This window comes from Oncorhynchus kisutch, linkage group LG13, assembly GCF_002021735.2.
Source record: "Oncorhynchus kisutch isolate 150728-3 linkage group LG13, Okis_V2, whole genome shotgun sequence".
In the NCBI taxonomy this organism is placed as follows: domain Eukaryota; kingdom Metazoa; phylum Chordata; class Actinopteri; order Salmoniformes; family Salmonidae; genus Oncorhynchus; species Oncorhynchus kisutch.
Window position 1 is genome coordinate 25,988,450 of NC_034186.2, and position 20,663 is coordinate 26,009,112.

Below are 20,663 nucleotides of genomic sequence, written 5' to 3' on the forward strand. Positions count from 1 at the left end.
GGAGTTTGTCAGAATTGGTGGGTTTTTGTTTGTCCACCTGCCTCTTGAGGATTGAACACAAGTTCTCAATGGGATTTAGGTCTGGGGAGTTTCCTGGCCATGGACCCCCCCCGATGTTTTGTTCCTCAAGCCACTTAGTTATCACTTTTGCCTTATGGAAAGGTGCTACATCATGCTGGAAAAGGCATTGTTCGTCACCAAACTGTTCCTGAATGGTTGGGAGAAGTTGCTCCCGGAGGATGTGTTGGTACCATTCTTTATTCATGGCTGTGTTCTTAGGCAAAATTGTGAGTGGTTGAGAAGCAACCCCACACATGAATGGTCTCAGGATGCTTTACTGTTGGCATAACACAGGACTGATGGTAGCGCTCACCTTGTCTTCTCCGGACAAGATTTTTTCCGGATGCCCCAAACAATCGGAAAGGGGATTCATCAGAGAAAATGACTTTACCCCAGTCCCCAGCAGTCCAATCCCTGTACCTTTTGCAGAATATCAGTCTGTCCCTGAAGTTTTTCCTGGAGAGAAGTGGCTTTTTTGCTGCCCTTCTTGACACCAGGCCATCCTCCAAAAGTCTTTGCCTCACTGTGCGTGCAGATGCACTCACACCTGCCTGCTGCCATTCCTGAGCAAGCTCTGTGCTGGTGGTGCCCCGATCCCGCAGCTGAATCAACTTAAGTAGACGGTCCTGGCGCTTGCTGGACTTTCTTGAGTGCCCTGAAGCCTTCTTCACAACAATTGAACCGCTCTCCTTGAAGTTCTTGATGATCCGATAAATGGTTGATTTAGGTACAATCTTACTGGCAGCAATATCCTTGCCTGTGAAGCCCTTTTTGTGCAAAGCAATGATGACGGCACGTTTTTCCTTGCAGGTAACCATGGTTGACAGAGGAAGAGCAATGATTCCAAGCACCACCCTCCTTTTGAAGCTTCCAGTCTGTTATTCGAAATCAAATCAGCATGACAGTGATCTCCAGCCCTGTCGTCGTCAACATTCACACCTGTGTTAACGAGAGAATCACTGACATGATGTCAGCTGGTCCTTGTGGCAGGGCTGAAATGCAGTGGAAATGTTTTTGGGGATTCAGTTAATTTGCATGGCAAAGAGGGACTTCGCAACTAATTGCAATTCATCTGATCACTCTTCATATCAATCTGGAGTATATGCAAATTGCCATCATACAAACTGAGGCAGCAGACTTTGTGAAAATTTATATTTGTGTCATTCTCAAAACTTTTGGCCACGACTCTACAGTGCATTTGGAAAATATTCAGACCCCTTGACTTTATCCAAATTTTGTTACGTTACAGCCTTATGAAATGGATTCAATTGTCCCCCCCTTCAATCTACACAAAATACCCCAAAATGACAAACCAAGAACATTTTTCTAGAATTGTATATTTATATATTTTCTAAAACAACCTGAAATAAGACATTTACATAAGTATTCAGACCGTTTACTCAATACTTTGTCGAAGCACCTTCGGCAGCGATTGGCAATCCACTGGTGGTCAATTCAATTGATTGGACATGATTTGGAAAAGCACACGCACCTGTCTAAAAGGCCCAACAGTTGAGAGTGCATGCCAGAGCAAAAACCAAGCCATGTTGTCGAAATAAGTGTCTGTAGCGCGCCAAGACAGGATTGTGTCGAGGAACAGATCTGGGGAAGGGTACCAAAACATTTCTGCAGCATTGAAGGTCCCCAAGAACACAGTGGCCTCCATTCTTAAATGGAAGAAGTTAAGGACCACCAAGGCTCTTCCTAAAGCTGGCTACCAGGCCAAACTGAGCAATCAGGGGAGAAGGGCCTTGGTTAGGGAGGTGACCAAGAATCCAATGGGGACTGACAGAGTTCTAGAGTTCCTCTGGAGATGGGAGAAACTGCCGGAAGGACATCCATCTTTGCAGTACTCCACCAATCAGGCCTTTATGGTAGAGTGGCCAGACGGAAGCCACTCCTCAGTAAAAGGCACATGACAGCTTGCTTGGAGATTGCCAAAAGGCACCTAAAAACTTTCAGACCATGAGAAACAAGATTCTCTGGTCTGATGAAACCAAGATTGAACTCTTTGGCCTGAATGCCAAGATTTACGTGTAGAGGAAACCTGGCACCATCCCAACGGTGAAGCACGGTGGTGGTAGCATCATGCTGTGAGATGTTTATCAGCAGTAGCGGCTTTCCGGAGGCACTGTATAGACAATCTCAGACAGACCAACTGGAGCATTGCACAGTCAGGGTTGTGGGTAAAATTAACGGAGCAAAATATAGAAAGATTCTTGATGAAAACCTACTCCAGAGCACTCAGGACCTCAGAATGGGGCGAAGGTTCACCTTCCAACAGGACAACGACCCTAAGCACACAGCCAAGACAACACAGGAGTGGTTTCGGGACAAGTCTCTGAATGTCTTTGAGTAGCCCAGCCAGAGGCCAGACTTGAACACTATCGAACATCTCTGGAGACCTGAAAATAGCTGTGCAGCAATGCTCCCTATCCAACCTGACAGAGCTTGAGAGGATCTTCAGAGAAGAATGGGAAACTCTCCAAAAACAGGTGTGCCAAGCTTGTAGCATCAAACCCAAGAAGACTCGATGCTGTAATCGGTGTGAATGTAAAGGGTGTGAATACTTATTGTGAGCGGACCAAGTAATTGGGCGTCACTCTAAAGCGGGAAGGTGGAATAAACGAGTCAGGAGTAGGTTTTCTTGATTGAACACAGTTCTCTATTGAGGGCATTTGGTCAACACAAACACTCCAACATAATCAATGAAAATCTTCCAAGGAAAAACATACATCTTCTTCTCCAGATGAAACAGGAACACAATAGGATTATCTTTAAACTACAACAAAAAGTCACGGGATTGTCACCGTCTTAGTGGTTCTTCCTGGATAGCTCCTCTCTCTCGGTGGCCATCTTCCAGAGATCGTTTTCCCCTCCCCTCTCTGCTGGTTCCATTCTCTCTCTTATAGGGGAAGGAGAGTATGTCATTAGTACCGTCAGCTGTGCTTAATTGCCTCTGGTTACCTTGTCTCCCATGCCTTGTTGGGCTACTATCCATGAGCCCAGCCTGCCCTCTGGTGGTCCTTCCACATTATGTAAATATGATATTTCCATTTATTTGTAATACATTTGTAAAATTCTAAAAACCTATTTTTGCTTTTTCATTATGGGGTATGAGGATTTAAAAAAAAATCAATATTAGAATAATGCTGCAATGTAACAAAATGTGGAAAAAGTCAAGGTGTCTGAATACTTTCCCAAAGCACTGGCTCAGACAGACCAACAAGCGCATCAAAACACACACGATCTTAAGCCCCGCAGAGTAGGAAGGGACCGATGAGAGAGGAAGAGAGGTGACTTTGCTGTCATGTCCCTCATGTCAGTGGTAATGTTTTCAGACAGCTCTACCCTGGCAGGAAGAGACCATCTAAACACAAGGGCGAAAACAGACTGTCAAAACCATGGAAACCATTCGCTTTTATTGTTATACCGGTAGTCATGTTTACAAAAATGTGCTATTCCCTTCGATACTTAAGAATGTTTTGCACATAGTATTGTACCAAATAACAAGTGGATGCAAATTTTTCCATGATCAGACTATATAAAAATAACCCCCAAAAAATCAAGTAAATCACCTTGGCATAAGGAGAATCTGTTTAGTTTAATAAAGCAAACTTTAGTGCTACCTTGTGTTCCAACAAGGCATGAGATGACAGCAAAAACATGTTCACAGGAACACCGAAATTAACTGGTTCGGTTGTTCTTGCCAGTCAGAGAATGTAAAGAAAATAAGCATTATTTGATCATCCAACTATAGACATGAAAATAAATATGACTAAAATGACTACGGGTTATACTGATGGTGTGGTAAGTGTAAATGTATGGGGTGTGTGTGTGTATGAAAAAAAGGCTCATCAGTAAGCAAGACCCAGTTCAGGACAAGAGGTGAGTTGGAGAATACCAAGACAACAGTAAAACATTAGGTTAATTCTACACAAGAAAATTGAGAAGCAACTGGTCTGAACAGTGTTTCGTACCACTTTATACAGCCTCCACCCACCAGTCAAAACATCAACTACAACATATTCAGAAGTTAGTCACACACAGTGGTCCACATTACTCTGCCTGACACAAACACCCAATCAAACAATCACGCTTTGGAAAATTCAGTCACCTACATTCCCCTCAGGTCCAAAATGTAGCACCATCTGGTGTTTAAAATGTCCTCAACCTTTAAATGTGACCCCCAAACCCCTTCAGACTTACTGCTGTTGACACCCAGTTGCTAAGAGCAAACCGCTTGTTGGGGTGGATTAGTGCCTAAAGGTCCATTCTGTCATTTAGACAGAAGCCTTAGCTGTTGATACTGCACCACAGCATCTGATAGGAGAAAGGCTGCAGCAGGAATAAACAGAGGATGTTAGCCTGTTGGTGTCTGCCTGGTGTGCTCTAGTGAAGCTAGGCAGACGTCCCTCACAGCCCACAAACAATGGAACAGCCTCTTACTGTCCACCATTGACTAATATAATCCAATTTAAACTGTTCTCTAACAAATATGAGATTGGATCAAATCAAATCCTCATTATGTGGTGCCTGATGATTCTGTCTTTGTTTCTAACAGTGCTGTCAATCTCATTACCATGACTAAAGGCACAGGGAGGAGGACGAGGAGGACAAGGGGGAGGGAGAGTGAAGAGTGCCATTTCGCCCCCACTGGATTACTTTGAAATTAAAGGAGTTGAAAATAAGTAGGACCCAAGGCTGAGGTTTCACATCCTCTAAACCCACTCAAATCACACCTCTTTTTTTGTGCTTTGAGACACAGAAAACAACAAAACCCCATCTAACCAACCACACACAAATCATATGCAAGTCTACAGAACACTTAGACACGTTGAATAGATGCACTGTACAGCTTAATCAGACAAAACCAAGAATCAACAGGGTCCAAGTCATGGATCGGTATTAAAAAACCTTCTCTCGCAACTTCAAGGATAAATATACTAACTTGTATTGGAGGAGTGATAATGAAATGTTACATTAGGAAAACAGTCTGTCCTTTATAAGTAAGCAGTGATTTGTCTTGTAGTGACAAGACGCGTTAGGAATGAATGAATCATTGAAATGAGGGTTGAGAACCCATGAAGGTCATACATACATCAGGTCTGTCAGATGTCTTGCTGCATCCTCATGTTGTAGGCAACACAGTCCAGAGCACCTGGTGTTGTAAAGATCCATGTGGCTCGAAATATCAATATATTATTCAAATGTAGCTGTCAGAGTCGTAGCACGTTTACTGTCCTGTATGTGATGTCTGTCGTTCACTTGAGATCTAGAGCTATGTCCGATAAGGTTAGTCTACTATTATGGGAGTGGGGGAGCAGCTACGATGTTCAATAAGTACACATAGAAGAATATACAGTAAGTAACATTTGATTGCAAGATCTATGGAGTGTTTTAGTTTTAACACATCAAAAATGGCAAGAACATAAAATCCCTCTCCCAGTACCTAATAATGTACATCAACAGCAGACGGCTTTCCTAACGTTAAGGAAACGTTTTGATAACCTCACCCGACATCAGAGCATCAACAGCATAATCATTTTACCAAGACATCTCTCGCTCTCCAATAAGCTCAAAGAGAACCCAGTTTGGGATAAAGGATGAGGTTGTGCAAATTCCATTGTTGGAGGGTCCAGATCCTAATTCCAATCAAGTCCTCTGCCTCTCATGGATCTCAAATGACTAGGTGTTTGCAATAAATCAGAAACTCAAACTACCCAACCAGAGGGTATGGAGCTACTGCCATATAGCTGATTCCTTCCAGTCAATAGAAGACCAGGCTTAAGGGATCAGATTGGAATTGGGCCCACCTCTACCCCTTTTCTTGCTACACTATGTGCTGATGACATCACTCATTCTCCTCCCATCTGCTGTATTGTTTGTATGCTCTTGAAATCAGCAGACACTGTGCAGTATTAACATACAGCACCGCAGCCAATAAGGGTCGAGCACAAAGTGATGTAGGAAATGTGTCATATGGCAGGCGTCAATTGAAACCATAAACACAACGAAAGGCCAAGCACATCTTCTCCAGAGAACAAAAAAATAAGTTACAATTTGTCATATTTCCATCTATTAACAGTTCATATGGTTTCTTACATTTAATAAAGTGAGGAACAGTACAAGGCACACATTTAACGATTTGAATTGTAAAGATATAAATAACTGACAAAAATAAAATCAACATGAGTAGTGTGTTGTCCTCCAGTCATCTCTTGAGCTCTGTTTAAACTATTTCATCAATCTCCTCTGTGCTTTGAGGACCTCTTACAAGGTTGTGTATGGATCCATCTGATGTTACTGTGCCTAGCAACCTGACCTGGTTGACTCACAGTTTGACCCTAAAACAAGGCAACAACCAAGTGGTTCCATTGATGGTCAGTTCATGGTGTGGTCAGGTCACGGTCGGTCCACTGTGGTCCAGTGTGAGTCAAAAAGGTCAGTCAGATGATGTCTACGAAGCTGCCAGGGAACAGTCCGGTCCTGCCGTTCCTCTGGAGTGTTCCTTTGAACCAGCCGTCCTCTCTCTTCCTGTGGACAAACACTATGTCTCCCTCCTTCAGTTCCAGCTCTGCCTCACTCTGAGGGGGGTAGGACACCACCACTCTGTACCTGGGGAGGAGAGATGAGGGATCAGAGAGGATACTGTACTGACACACCGCCCCACGAAGCACAGGAGAACAGAAACGCTACACAGACACACACATCAGACAGACCATTTTATTAATTACATGTCACTGTCCTACGATATAAGAAATGCAGTACCTCTCGCATATGATTGGCCGAGCATCGTGCTGCTGGGAGATGAGGGAGGAGCATGCCTGGCGAGGGGGCGGGGCGATGGGGGCACAGCCATCCAGAGGACTGCTCTTACGTTGTGTTAACTCTGGGGTGGTGGCTAAAGTAGGCTCAGGCTCCACGGGGCAGGGGACTGCACGGCCATGGTTACCCATGCCAACGGTGGTGGAGGAGAGCGAGGGGGAGGGGGTGGTGTCGGGGCCCATGGCCCTTTGGAAGACCTCCCCAGTAGCAGCCTGTTCTGCCTCCAGGGTGGGGGAGGAGGGGGGAGAAGGGCGAGACTTCTTCTTGTTAGATGACAACAGCTTCAGAAGACCTTTCTTCTCCCTCTGCAGAACGACAGAACGAAACAGAGAAAGCGAGAGAAAAAAGTTTACGAATTATGTTGCTACTATGTTGCACTTGTCTGACAACGGTGTAGGCTAGATATAGACTGTCTTACAGGAATTAAATTGTATGGACATTAGAATCTGCATAAACAGAAACTATTGTCTGTCATTAGGTGGTTGGCTGACTAATCAGGGTTGTAATGTCATCAGGCCTGCTGCCAGCTGCCTGTTCTGTTTGTGTTGGCTGGCCTGGACTGACTCCCATCTCTAGTCTCTTAACTCAATTCCCAAGGCTCGCCCGTGAAACAGACTGAGCGCTGTGCGTCAATTTCTGAAGATAAACTGGAACATCTGTGTTCAACAACATACAGAGGACATGGTATTCAAAATACTCTGCAGTAAACAAGAGCACCAGACACTCCAGGCGAATGTCAACTAATTTAGCAATCCATTGTAGACGTGGTGAACACCAACCAAATATGCTAGGCATAATAGAAGTATATGCAAACATAAGAAATATGCTAACATTGTTGATAGCAATACTGATGGCTAGGGTGCTATCATGAATGCCCACCTTGCCGTCCTTGTCCAGCCGACAGGCAAGGGAGGAATTAGCTGATGTGGAGTTGCTGTTGCCTGGGGCAACGGGCATGGTGAGGTCTGCCACTGGTCGCAGGACATCACGATCCAGCGAGGCGGCACTGACATTGGGCGGGGTGAGGGAGGCAGAGGCACAGCCCAGTGCCACACCGGCACGAACACAGCCCTGGGCAGGGTTGGAGGAGGGCTGGGACTGGCACACAGCCAGGTGGGGCAGATAGGCTACAGAGGTCTGGGACTGGATGGGTGTCACAGCAGCGGTGGGCCGGTCCTGACTGTGGCAGGCTGCTGGGGCCAGAGGAGAGGCACAGGGTCAGATCATACACACATACCATTTCCCTATATATTCATTAACAAATACACTATCCCATCCTCAGGCTACATAGAATGTATACTTGCACACCTCCATTCCCCTAGTAGGTGACCCTACCTGTCCTGACAGCGTTGCGTGCCTGGTTAACAGTCATCTGGGAGGTCATGTGCATGAGAACCTTGGCCTGTCCGGTCGCCACGTGAGCAGCCGTCACCATGGCAGCAGGTAAAGGGCTGGAGGGGTCAGGGCCAGGACAGATGGGCAGTGACTTGTTTAAGTCAGGCCCTGGAACGATGGCCCCCAGAGAAGTGGAGGGGCTGACGATGGTGACCCCTCTCCCAGCCTGTGTGCACAGAGTTAGGGGCACCTTGGGCTGGGTGCTGCCTGATGCCGTCCTAATGGGACCAACAAGAGGAGAGGGGTTAGGGCTGGGAGCCTTATGATAGCTGCATATACAGAGATAATCAGTGTGTGTGTACATATGTGTGAGTGCATACACCACCATTCAAAAGTTTGGGGTGACTTCAAAATGTACTTGTTTTGAAAGAATAGCACATTTTTTGTCCATTAAAATATCATCAAATTGATCAGGAATACAGTGTAGACATTGTTAATGTTGTAAATGACTATTGCAGCTGGAAATGGCAGATTTTTTCTGGAATATCTACATAGGCGTACAGAGGTCCATTATCAGCAACCATCACTCCTGTGTTCCAATGGCACGTTGTGTTAGCTAATCCAAGTTTATCATTTTAAAAGGCTAATTGATGATTAGAAAACCCTTTTGCAATTATGTTAGCACAGCTGAAAACTGATGTTCTGATTAAAGAAGCAATAAAATTGGCCTTTAGACTAGTAGAGTATCTCGAGCATCAGCATTTGTGGGTTCGATTACAGGCATAAAAATAGCCAGAAACAAATAACTTTCTTCTGAAACTCGTCAGTCTATTCTTGTTCTGAGAAATGAAGGCTACTCCATGCGAGAAATTTCCAAGAAACTGAAGATCTGGTACAACGCTGTGAGGAGTGGGAGGCCCCGGTGCACAACTGAGCAAGAGGACAAGTACATTAGTGTGTCTAATTTGAGAAAGACGCCTCTCACAAGTCCTCAACTGGCAGCTTCATTAAATAGTACCCTCAAAACACCAGGCTCAATGTCAACAGTGAAGAGGCCAGTCTGAGATATGGCTTTTCCTTTGCAACTCTGCCTAGAGGGCCAGAATCCCGGAGTTGCCTCTTCACTGTTGACGTTGAGACTGGTGTTTTGCGGGTATTATTTAATAAAGCTTTCAGTTGAGGACTTGTGAGGCGTCTGTTTCTCAAACTAGACACTCTAATGTACTTGCCCTCTTGCTCAGTTGTGCACCGTGGCCTCCCACTCTTTCTATTCTGGTTAGAGCCAGTTTAAGCTGTTCTGTGAAGGGAGTAGTACACAATGTTGTACCAGATCTTCAGTTTCTTGGCAATTTCTCGCATGGAATAGCCTTTATTTCTCAGAACAAGAATAGTCTGACGAGTTTCAGATGAAAGGTCTTTGTTTCTGGTCATTTTGAGGCTGCAATCGAACCCACAAATGATGATTCTCCAGATAGTCAACTAGCCTAAAGAAGGCAAGTTTCATTGCTTCTTTAAATCAGCACAACGATTTTCAGCTGTGCTAACATAATTGAAAAAGGGTTTTCTAATGATCAATTAGCCTTTTAAAATGATAAACTTGTATTACCTAACACAACATGCCATTGTAACACAGGAGTGATGGTTGCTGATAATGGGCCTCTGTACACCTATGTTGATATTCCATAAAAAAATAAAAATCTGCCATTTCCAGCTACAATAGTCATTTACAACATGAACAATGTCTACACTGTATTTCTGATCAATTTGATGTTATTTGTATGGACATTTATTTAGCTTTTCTTTCAAAAACAAGGACATTTCTAAGTGTCCCCAAACTTTTGAATGGTAGTGTGTACACACACACACACACACACACACACACACACACACACACACAGTGTCGGTCAGAAGTTTGGACACCTACTCATTCAAGGGTTTCTCTTCATTTGGACTATTTTCTACATTGTAGAATAATAGTGAAGACATCAAAATCATGAAATAACACAAATGGAATCATGTTGTAACAAGAAAAGAAAAATGTTAAATCAAAATATATTTTATATTTGAGATTCTTCAAAGTAGCCACCCTTTGCCTTGACAGCTTTGCACACTCTTGGCAATCTATCAACCAGCTTGATGAGGTAGTCACATGGAATGCATTTCAATTAACAGGTGTGCCTTGGTAAAATTTCCTTTGTGGAATTTCTTTCCTTAACGCGTTTGCGCCAATCAGTTGTCTTTTGTAATCGTGGTATACAGAATATACACCTATTTGGTGACAGACCAAATTAATCTCTCCAGAAATAAGTCTCTCGCTGTTGCCGCCTGTTACAGACCCCCCTCAGCTCCCAGCTGTGCCCTGGACACCATATGTGAATTGATTGCCCCCCATCTATCTTCATAGTTCATTCTGTTAGGTGACCAAACTGGGATATGCTTAACACCCCAGAAGTCCTACAATCTAAGCTCGATGCCCTCAATCTCACACAAATAATCAAGGAAACCACCAGGTACAACCCTAAATCCGTAAGCATGGGCACCCTCATAGATATCCTGACCAACTTGCCCTCCAAATACACCTCTCCTGTTTTCAATCAGGATCTCTGTGATCACTGCCTCATTGCCTGCATCCGCTATGGGTCCGCGGACAAACGACAACCCGTCATCACTGTCAAACACTTCTGCGAGCAGGCCTTTCTAAATCGACCTGGCACGGGTATCCTGGAAGGATATTGACCTCATCCCGTCAGTCGAGGATGCCTGAGTGTTCTTTAAAAGTAATTTCCTCACCATCTTAAATAAGCATGCCCCATACAAAACATGTAGAACAAAGAACAGATATAGACCTTGGTTCACTCCAGACCTGACTGCCTTTGACTAGCACAAAAACATCCTGCGGGGGACTGTATTAGCATCAAATAGTCCTCACGATATGCAAATGTTCAGGGAAGTCAGGAACCAATACACACACAGTCAGTCAGGAAGGCTAGCTTTTTCAAACAGAAATTTGCATCCTGTAGCTCTAACTCCAAAAAGTTGTGGGGCACTGTAAAGTCCATGGAGAACAACAGCACATCCTCCCAATTGCCCTGAGGATAGGTAACACGGTCACCACCGATAAATCCATGATAATCGAACATTTCAATAAGCATTTCTCTATGGCTGGCCATGCTTTCCTCCTGGCTACCCCAATCCTCCCCAAGCTTCTCCTTCACCCAAATGGCAGATGTTCTGAAAGTGCTGCAAAACCCGGACCTGTATAAATCAGCAGGGGTAGACAATATGGACCCTCTCTTTCTAAAATTATCCGCCGCCATTGTGGCAACCCCTATTACCAGTCGGTTCAACATCTCTTTCGTATCGTCCGAGATCCCTAAAGATTGGAAACCCGCCGCGGTCATCCCCCTCTTCAAAGGGGGTGACACTCTAGAACCAAACTGTTATAGACCTATATCCATCCTGCCCTGCCTGTCGAAAGTCTTCGAAAGCCAAGTTAATAAACAGAACACCGAATCCCACCGTACCTTCCCCGCTGTGCAATCCGGTTTCCGAGCTGGCCACGGGTGCACCTCAGCCACACTCAAGGACCTAAACGATATCATAACCTCCATCGATAAAAGACAGTGCTGTGCAGCCGTCTTCATCGACCTTGGTTTCTCAAATCACTGCCTGCCTCGGGTTCAATTCTCAGGCCGACACTCTTCTCTGTATATATCAACGATGTCGCTCTTACTGCGGGTGATACCCTGATCCATCTCTACGCAGACGACACCATTCTGTATACATCTGGCCCTTCTTTGGACACTGTGTTAACTGACCTCCAAACGAGCTTCAATGGCATACAAAACTCCTTCCATGGCCTCCAACTGCTCTTAAACGCTAGTAAAAACCAAAATCATGCTTTTCAACCGTTTGCTGCCCGCAACCGCCCTCCTGCCCAACTAGCATCACTACTCTGGACGGTTCTGACCTAGAATACGTAGACAACTACAAATACCTGGCTAGACTGTAAACTTTCCTTCCAGACTCATATCAAACATCTCCAATCCAAAATCAAATCTAGAATTGGCTTCCTATTTCGCAACAAAGCCTTCTTGACTCATGCCGCCAAACTTAACCTAGTAAAACGGACTATCCTACCAATCCTCGACTTCGGCGATGTCATCTACAAAATAGCATCCAATACTCTACTCAGCAAATTGGATGAAGACTATCACAGTGCCATCCGTTTTGTTACCAAAGTGCCTTATATCACCCACCACTGCGACCTGTATACTCTAGTCGGCTGGCCCTCACTACATACTCGTCACCAGACCCACTGGCTCCATGTCATCTATAAGTCAATGCTAGCTAAAGCTTTTTTTCTATTGTGTTATTGACTGTACGCTTGTTTACTCCATGTGTAACTCTGTTGTCGTTTCTGTCGCACTGCTTTGCTTTATCTTGTCCAGGTCGCAGTTGTAAATGAGAACTTGTTCTCAACTAGCTTACCTGGTTAAATAATGGCAAAAAAATATAAATAATTATGGCAAGAACAACTCAAATAAGTAAAGAGAAACGACAGTAGATCATTAAGACATGGTCAGTCAATACCTTGAAAGTTTCTTCAAGTGCAGTCACAAAAACTATCAAGCGCTATGATGAAACTGGCTCATGAGGACCGTCACAGGAAAGGAAGACCCAGAGTTACTCTGCAGCAGAGCCAAGTTCATTAGAGTTAACTGCACCTCAGATTACAGCCCAAATAAATGCTTCACAGATTTCAATTAACAGACATCTCAACATCGACTGGCCTTCATGGTCAAATTGCTGCAAAGAAACCGCTACTAAAGGATACCAATAAGAAAAAGACACTTGCTTGGGCCAAGAAACATGAGATTTTTCGTAGGTGAACGGATGATCTCTGCATGTGTGGTTCCCACCGTGAAGCATGGAGGAGGTTTTGGTTGATGGTGCTTTGCTGGTGACACTGTCCAATTTATTTTTAATTCAAGGCAAACTTAACCAGCATGGCTACCACAGCATTCTGCAGCGATACACCTTCCCATCTGGTTTGCGCTTAGTGGGGATAGATAACATGTGTTTTTCAACAGGACAATGCCCTAAAACACACCTCCAAGCTGTGTAAGGGCTATTCGACCAAGAATGAGAGTGATGGAGTGCTGCATCAGATGACCTGGCCTCCACAATCACCCAACCCCAACCATATTGAGATGGTTTGGGATGAGTTGGACCACAGAGTGAAAGAAAAGCAGCCAACAATTGCTCAGCATATGTGGGAATGTTGAGGTCCTGCACTTGCATGGTTACACGTGGTCTACGTTTGTCAGGCCGTTTGGAAGTGTTTCCAAATTCTATAAAAAGTTTAAAGTAGAGAAAATGAACATTCAATTCTCTGGCAACAGCTCTGGTGGACAGCTCATTCCTGCAGTCAGCATGCCAATTGCACCCTCCCTCAAAACTTGAGACATCTGTGGCATTGTGTTGTGTAACAAAACTGCACATTTTAGAGTGTCCTTTTATTGTCCCCAGCAAAAGATGCACGTGTGTAATGATAATGCTATTTAATAAAGCTTCTTGATATGCCACACCTGTCAGGTGAATGGATTATCCTGGCAAAGGAGGAGAAATGCTCACTAACAGGAATGAAAACAAATTTGTGCACAATTTGAGAGAAGTTAAGATTTGTGCGTATGCAACATTTCTGGGATCTTTTAGACCAACAGTTTCCATGTTGCGTTTATATTTTTGTTCAGTACGTATACATTACATTTTTTGGGGAGGTAGATCAGCGTTAATATTGCAGATAATCCTCTGCATCATTTGCAATATATTTTTGTAAATATAAATACAAAAATGTTATTTTCCTTTAACCCTACCACCCCTCCCCTAATTGAAGTAAACTACTGAACAACACTTAAATGCTGACCAGACCACAAGTTGATTTTGTCCACCCACACCAGACGCGATCAGGACACACAGGTTGAAATATCAAAACAAACTCTGAACCAACTATATTAACTTGGGGACAGGTCGAAAAGATTTAAACATTTATGGCAATTAAGCTAGCTAGCTTGCTGTTGCTAGCTAATTTGTATATAAATATTGGGATATAAACATTGGGTTATTATTTTACCTGAAATGCACAAGGTCCTCTACTCTGACAATTAATCCACAGATAAAAGGGTCAACCGAGTTTGTTTCTAGTAATCTCTCCTCCTTCCTTCTTCTTCGGTCATTATATGGCAATTGGCAACCAACTTTAAGGTGCATGACCACAACCGACTGGAGTGTTAACCACAGTTCATCTTTCAACCACCCACGTGGGCATATGCTCCTAAAAACCAATGAGGAGATGGGAGAGGCAGGACTTGCAGCTTGTCGAGCGTCACAAATAGAACCAAGTTCTATTTTAGCGCCTTACTACACTGATGCGGGCAAGCAGTGTGGGTGCAATGATTGAATAAAGTATGTGTAAATTTAATTTGCAACGCACGCATCCGGTATGGTCAGCATGTTAGGCTTGTACTTCCAGCTTATACATACTAAACTCAGCAAAAAATAGAAATGTCCTCTCACTATCAACTGTTAAACTTAACATGTTGAATCTTATGTTCTTACAAATATTTACACAACAGACAAACTGAGCATGTTCCACAGACATGTGACTAACAGAAATTGAATAATGTGTCCCTGAACAAAGAGGGGGTCAAAATCAAAAGTCAGTCAGTATCTGGTGTGTACTGCAGTGCATCTCCTCCTCGTGCACTGCACCAGATTTGCTGTGAGATGTTACCAAGTTCCCGGACATTTCTGGGGGGGAATGGCCCTAGCCCTCACCCTCCGATCCAACAGGTCCCAGATGTGCTCAATGGTATTGAGATCCGGGCTCTTCGCTGGCCATGGCAGAACACTGAAATTCTTGTCTTGAAAGAACGAGCAGTATGGCTGGTGGCATTGTCAGGCTGTAGTGTCATGTCAGGATGAGCCTGCAGGAAGGGTACCATATTGATTTATTTTACCTTTATTTAACTAGGCAAGTCAGTTAAGAACAAATTCTTATTTTCAATTAACCGTCTGTTCAGGGGCAGAACGACAGATTTGTACCTTGTCAGCTTGGGGATTTGAACTTACAACCTTTCGGTTGCTAGTCCAACTCTCTAACCACTAGGCTACCCTGCCGCCCCATGAGGGAGGAGGATGTCTTCCCTGTAAGGCACAGCGTTGAGATTGCCTGCAATGACAACAAGCTCAGTCCGATGATACTGTGACACACTACCCATGACGGACCCTCCACCTCCAAATCGATCCCGCTCCAGAGTAACGCTCATTCCTTCGACGATAAACGCGAATACGACCATCACCGCTGGTGAGACAAACCCGCGACTCGTCAGTGAAGAGCACTTTTTGCCAGTCCTGTCTGGTCCAGCGACGGTGGGTTTGTAACCATAGGCAATGCTGTTACCGGTGATGTCTGGTGAGGACCTGCCTTACAACAGACCTACAAGCCCTCAACCCAGTCTCTCTCAGAATATTGCGGACAGTGTGAGCACTGGTGGGATTGTGAGTTCCTGGTGTAACTCGGGCAGTTGTTGTTGCCATCCTGTACCTGTCCCGCAGGTATGATGTTTGGATGTACCGATTCTGTGCAGGTGTTGTTACACGTGGTCTGTCACTACGAGAACGATCAGCTGTCCCCCCTGTCTCCCTGTAGCACTGTCATAGGTGTCTCACAGCTTGGACATTGCAATTTATTGCCCTGGCCACATCTGCAGTCCTCATGCCTCCTTGAAGCATGCCTAAGGCATGTTCACGCAGATGAGCAGGGACCCTGGGCATCTTTCTTTTTTTGTTTTTCAGAGTCAGTAGAAAGGCCTCTTTAGTGTCCTAAATTTTCATAACTGTGACCTAATTGCCTACCGTCTGTAAGCTGTTAGTGTCTTAACGACCGTTCCACAGGTGCATGTTCATTCATTGTTTATGGTTCATTGAACAAGCATGTGTTTAAACCCTTTACAATGAAGATCTGTTAAGTTATTTGGATATTTACAAATGATCTTTGAAAGACAGGGTCCTGAAAAAGAGATGTTTATTTTCTAGTTTATATACATTTTACGGGCACAGTATATATTACTTCAGTTATCTTTTGTTTGTTTTTAGTCCCAGGCTTCAACTACCCTCAACCCCTCCTATCCATCCATCTCTGAAGACCATCCAGTTTTGGTTTCTTGCTGCCATATATTTTTCCACTGTGCTGTGATGTTTCACAAAAGTTCTGAACCTATTCATTCTCAAAGTTCCTAAAGATGGTAAATTAAAGAAAGATTTTTGCTAAGAGTATTATATTATTGATCGGATTGACTGACGTTTCAAATCACCCAGCAGTGCTATTTGCACCGTTAGCTCAAAGTAAATGTTGCAATTTGTCGGCCATTCCTGATCCTGCGACCAAAAACAAACTACTTATGAGCAGTACCAAAACAAGTGATCAAATGAACTAGTAAAATTATATCGTCAGACAGCTCTGCAGCATAATTAGGCAGGCTAGCTAACTAGGATGACTAAAGACAGTACAGTATGGGGAGCACAAAACAGATGGCCTGGCTGGCTGACTGCAACTGCCTGAGCAGATTATTACTTTAAGGAATTAAGTAATCAAATATAAATTAAGTAATATTCACAACTGAAATATTTTATTATTTCATAGCAATTTCCTATTTTTCTATTGATGTCTACCCAATGTGGACCTGATCAGAGACTATGGTTGACTATTTTTGGCCTTGGAATTTCCATTAAAATGTTGTTTTTTAAAATCTAAGTAACATCTTTATTTCCTAATGCATTTCATTTTTAAAAAATGAAGTTGAAAACCCTGACTTTTTAATAATCAAACCGAAACAACCTCAAAAAGCACTAATCGCTCAGCATTACCCTCTGAACACAAAAATCGAGCACACAGCCATGCAATCTCCATAGACAAACATTGGCAGTAGAATGGCTTTACCGTCATAGGATGCCAACTTTCCAACAAGTCAGTTCGTCAAAGTGGCAGGTCACACAAGCTCACAGAACATGACCACCGAGCGCTGAAGCGTGTAAAAATGAACTAACCTCGGTTGCACCACTCACTACCGAGTTCCAAACGGTCTCTGGAAACAACGTCTGCAAAATAACTTTGTTGTGAGCTTCATGAAACGGGTTTACATGGCTGGGGAAGCCGCGCACACAAGCAATGGAAACGATGGAAACGCGTTCCCTGGAGTGATGGATCATGCTTCACCATCTGGCAGTCCGACTGATGAATCTGAATTTGGTGGATGCCAGGAGAACACTACCTGCCCCATTGCATTGTGCCAACTGTAAAGTTTGGTGGAGGAGGAATAATGGTCTAGGGCTGTTGTTCATGGTTCGGGCTAGGCGCTTTAGTTCCAGTGAAGGGACATCTTAATGCTACAGCATACAATGACATTCTAGGTGATTCTCTGCTTCCAACTTTGATTTAACCTTTTATTTAACTAGGCAAGTCAGTTAAGAACAAATTCTTATTTTACAATGACAGCATACCCCGGCCAAGCTCTCCCCTAACCCGGACGGCACTGGGTCAATTGTGCGCCGCCCTATGGGACTCCCGATCACGGCCAGTTGTGATACAGCCCGAGATCAAACCATGGTCTGTAGTGACGCCTCTAGCACTGTGATGCAGTGCCTTAGACCGCTGCACCACTTGGGAGCCAAACTTTGTGGCAACAGTTTGGGGAAGGCCCGTGCCTGTTTCAGCATGACAATGCCCCTGTGCACAAAGTAAAGTCCATACAGAAATGGTTGGTTAAGATCGGTGTGGAAGAACTTGAGGCGGTTATAACAGCAAAGGAATGAGATGTTCGACGAGCCCGAGCAAAGCCCACATACTTTTGGTCATGTAGTCATGTGTATATGTGTGTGCATGCGTAAGGTCTGTGTGTGTGACAGACCTGCTGACAGGGCTCATGTAGTTTCCGGGGAACACTCCTATCTTGCCAGTGTGCATGGAGGTGCCTTTGAACCATCCGTCCTGACAGCGCTCCAGCACCAGGAACATCTCTCCCTTCCTCAACTCCAACTCATCCTCCTTACGGGGGGGGTAAGGGAACAGGGCCACGTAGCTGCAGTGGGGGGGAGAGAGATGGGACACATCAAACACACACACGTGGCCATCGACACAGGGACTGTCCAGTTAACCTCAGGAGGAAATGAATCACAGACATGTTGTGGATTCAGAACATCTCGTCTGTGACATGAGCAAAATGTACCCCCCTTCCACAGACTAAAGTATATCCATCAACATCTCCCCTCTCTTTCTAGTAGGCACTTACAGGCTGATCGAGATGGACATTCCCCTCTGGACTGGTCTTCCAGTAGTTCAGAGAAAGCTGCGCTATATGTCTGTAGAGCAGGGATAGGCAACTGGCAGCCACTTTTGTAGGCCCGCAGATCAATTAAACCCCCCCCCCACAAATTTTCAACTCACTGTTGAGAGTTAAAATAGTAGAATACACAAGTTGCAAGGTTTCCATCCAATTGGATTTGAATTTTAATGCAAATGTAAAAAATAAATAATAATCTACATAACAAAAATGTTCATTTTCCCCATCAGTGGTGTTTCCAAACTGATTTGCTGTACTTTTTAGCTTAAGTTTTCAAGAAACAAATAAAAATCTTAAAGTTGTGTTTCCATCGCATTTTCAACTCTACTGATAGTTGTTGTTATTGACAAAGCAGTTATTGACAAATAGACACACCCCCGCCCCTCGTCTTACCAGACATAGCTGCTCTATCCTGCCGATGCATGAAGCCAGCCAGCTCTATACTATCCGTGTTGTCGTTCAGCCACGTCTCGGTAAAACATAAGATATTACAGTTTTAGAATCCCATTTGTAGGATACTCTTTCATCGTACATTGTCCAGTTTTCCAATGATTGAATGTTGGCCAATAATACGGAGGGTACTGGTGGTTTACCTACTCGTCGGCTAATTCTTACAAGGCATTCTGCCCTCCTCCCCCTTCTCCTCAGTCTCTTCTTCATGCTGATGACAGGGATTTGGGCCACCTCTTGACAAAAGAGTATATCCTTCACATTGGACTTCTTAAATAAATGTTTTTTGTCCAGTTCGAGGTGAGTCATCGCTGTTCTGATGTCGCGAAGCTCTTTTCGGTCATAAGAGACCGTAGCAGCAACATTATGTACAAAATGAGGTACAAACCATGTGAGAATAAAAAAAATTAAAAATAGCACAGTTGGTTAGGAGCCCGTAAAACGGCAGCCGTCCCCTCCGGTGCAATCATCTCTCCAGAGTTCCTCTGTGGAGATGGGAGAACCTTCCAGAAGCACAACCATCTCTGCAGCACTCCACCAATCAGGCCTTTATGGTAGAGTGGCCAGACGGAAGCCACTCTTCAGTAAAAGGCACATGACAGCCCACTTGGAGTTTGCCAAAAGGCACATAAAGAAATCTCAGACCATGAGAAACAAGATTCTCTGGTCTGATGAAACCAAGATTGACCTCTTTGGCCTGAATACCAAGCGTCATGTCTGGAGGAAACCTGGCACCATCCCTAAGGTGACACATGGTGGTGGCAGAGTCATGTTGTGGGGATATTTTTCAGCGGCAGGGACTGGGAGACTAGTCAGGATCGAGGCAAAGATTAACGGAGCAAAGTACAGAGATCATTGAAATCCTGCTCCAGAGAGCTCAGGACCTGGGGTGAAGGTTCACCTTCCAACATGACAACAACTAAGCACATAGCCAAGACAACACAGGAGTGGCTTTGGGATAAGTCTCAATGTCCTTGAGAGGCTCAGCCAATGGAACATCGCTGGAGAGACCAGAAAATAGATGTGCAGCAACGCACACCATCCAACTTGACAGAGCTTGAGAGGATCTGCAGAGAATGGGAGAAACTCCCCAAATACAGGTGTGCCAAGCTTGTAGCGTCACACCCAAGAAGACTCGAGGATGCAATTGCTGCCAAAGGTGCTTCAACAAAGTATTGAGTAAAGGGTCTGAATTCTAAATCTGATATTTCAGTTAATTTTTAAAGAAATGTCTAAAAACATGTTTTGTATTTGTCATTATGGGGTATTGTGTGTAGATTGATGAGGGAAACACACAATTTAATACATTTTAGAATAAGGCTGCAACGTAACAACATTTTGAAAAAGCTAAGGGGTCTGAATACTTTCTGAATGCACTGTATATGAACTTGTATTAATCATGGTCTAATTACCGACCGGGGGGGCCACCATTGATTTTGTTAGTCACTCAATGTGTAAAATGCAGGAAATGAACTTTAAAACAGTTTTTTCCCCCTCTACGCCACATGGCAAAACGAGTAGTATTTCATGAAATTAGTTATAAAATTGCAAAATCTTCTTTCCACCCCATGGCAAAATGTGTAGAAT

General features: G+C 44.1%; 1 protein-coding gene across 6 annotated transcripts in view; it reads right to left on the reverse strand.

The window, feature by feature from the left end:
• Positions 1-3,461: 3,461 nt before the first annotated feature.
• The window catches only part of sh3rf1 (SH3 domain containing ring finger 1), a 68,937-nt gene continuing 51,735 nt past the window's right edge, over positions 3,462-20,663 (reverse strand). For 3 of the 6 annotated variants that reach the window (XM_020499300.2, XM_031785871.1, XM_031785872.1), the window contains 5 exons: positions 18,195-18,365; positions 8,224-8,501; positions 7,768-8,081; positions 6,832-7,193; positions 3,462-6,678 (listed from right to left, as the gene is read on the reverse strand). In XM_020499300.2, coding sequence (XP_020354889.1) covers positions 6,510-6,678; positions 6,832-7,193; positions 7,768-8,081; positions 8,224-8,501; positions 18,195-18,365 — 1,294 coding nt within the window. In that variant the 3' untranslated portion in view covers positions 3,462-6,509. The other 3 variants (XM_031785873.1, XM_031785874.1, XM_031785875.1) reach the window with 2 other exon arrangements.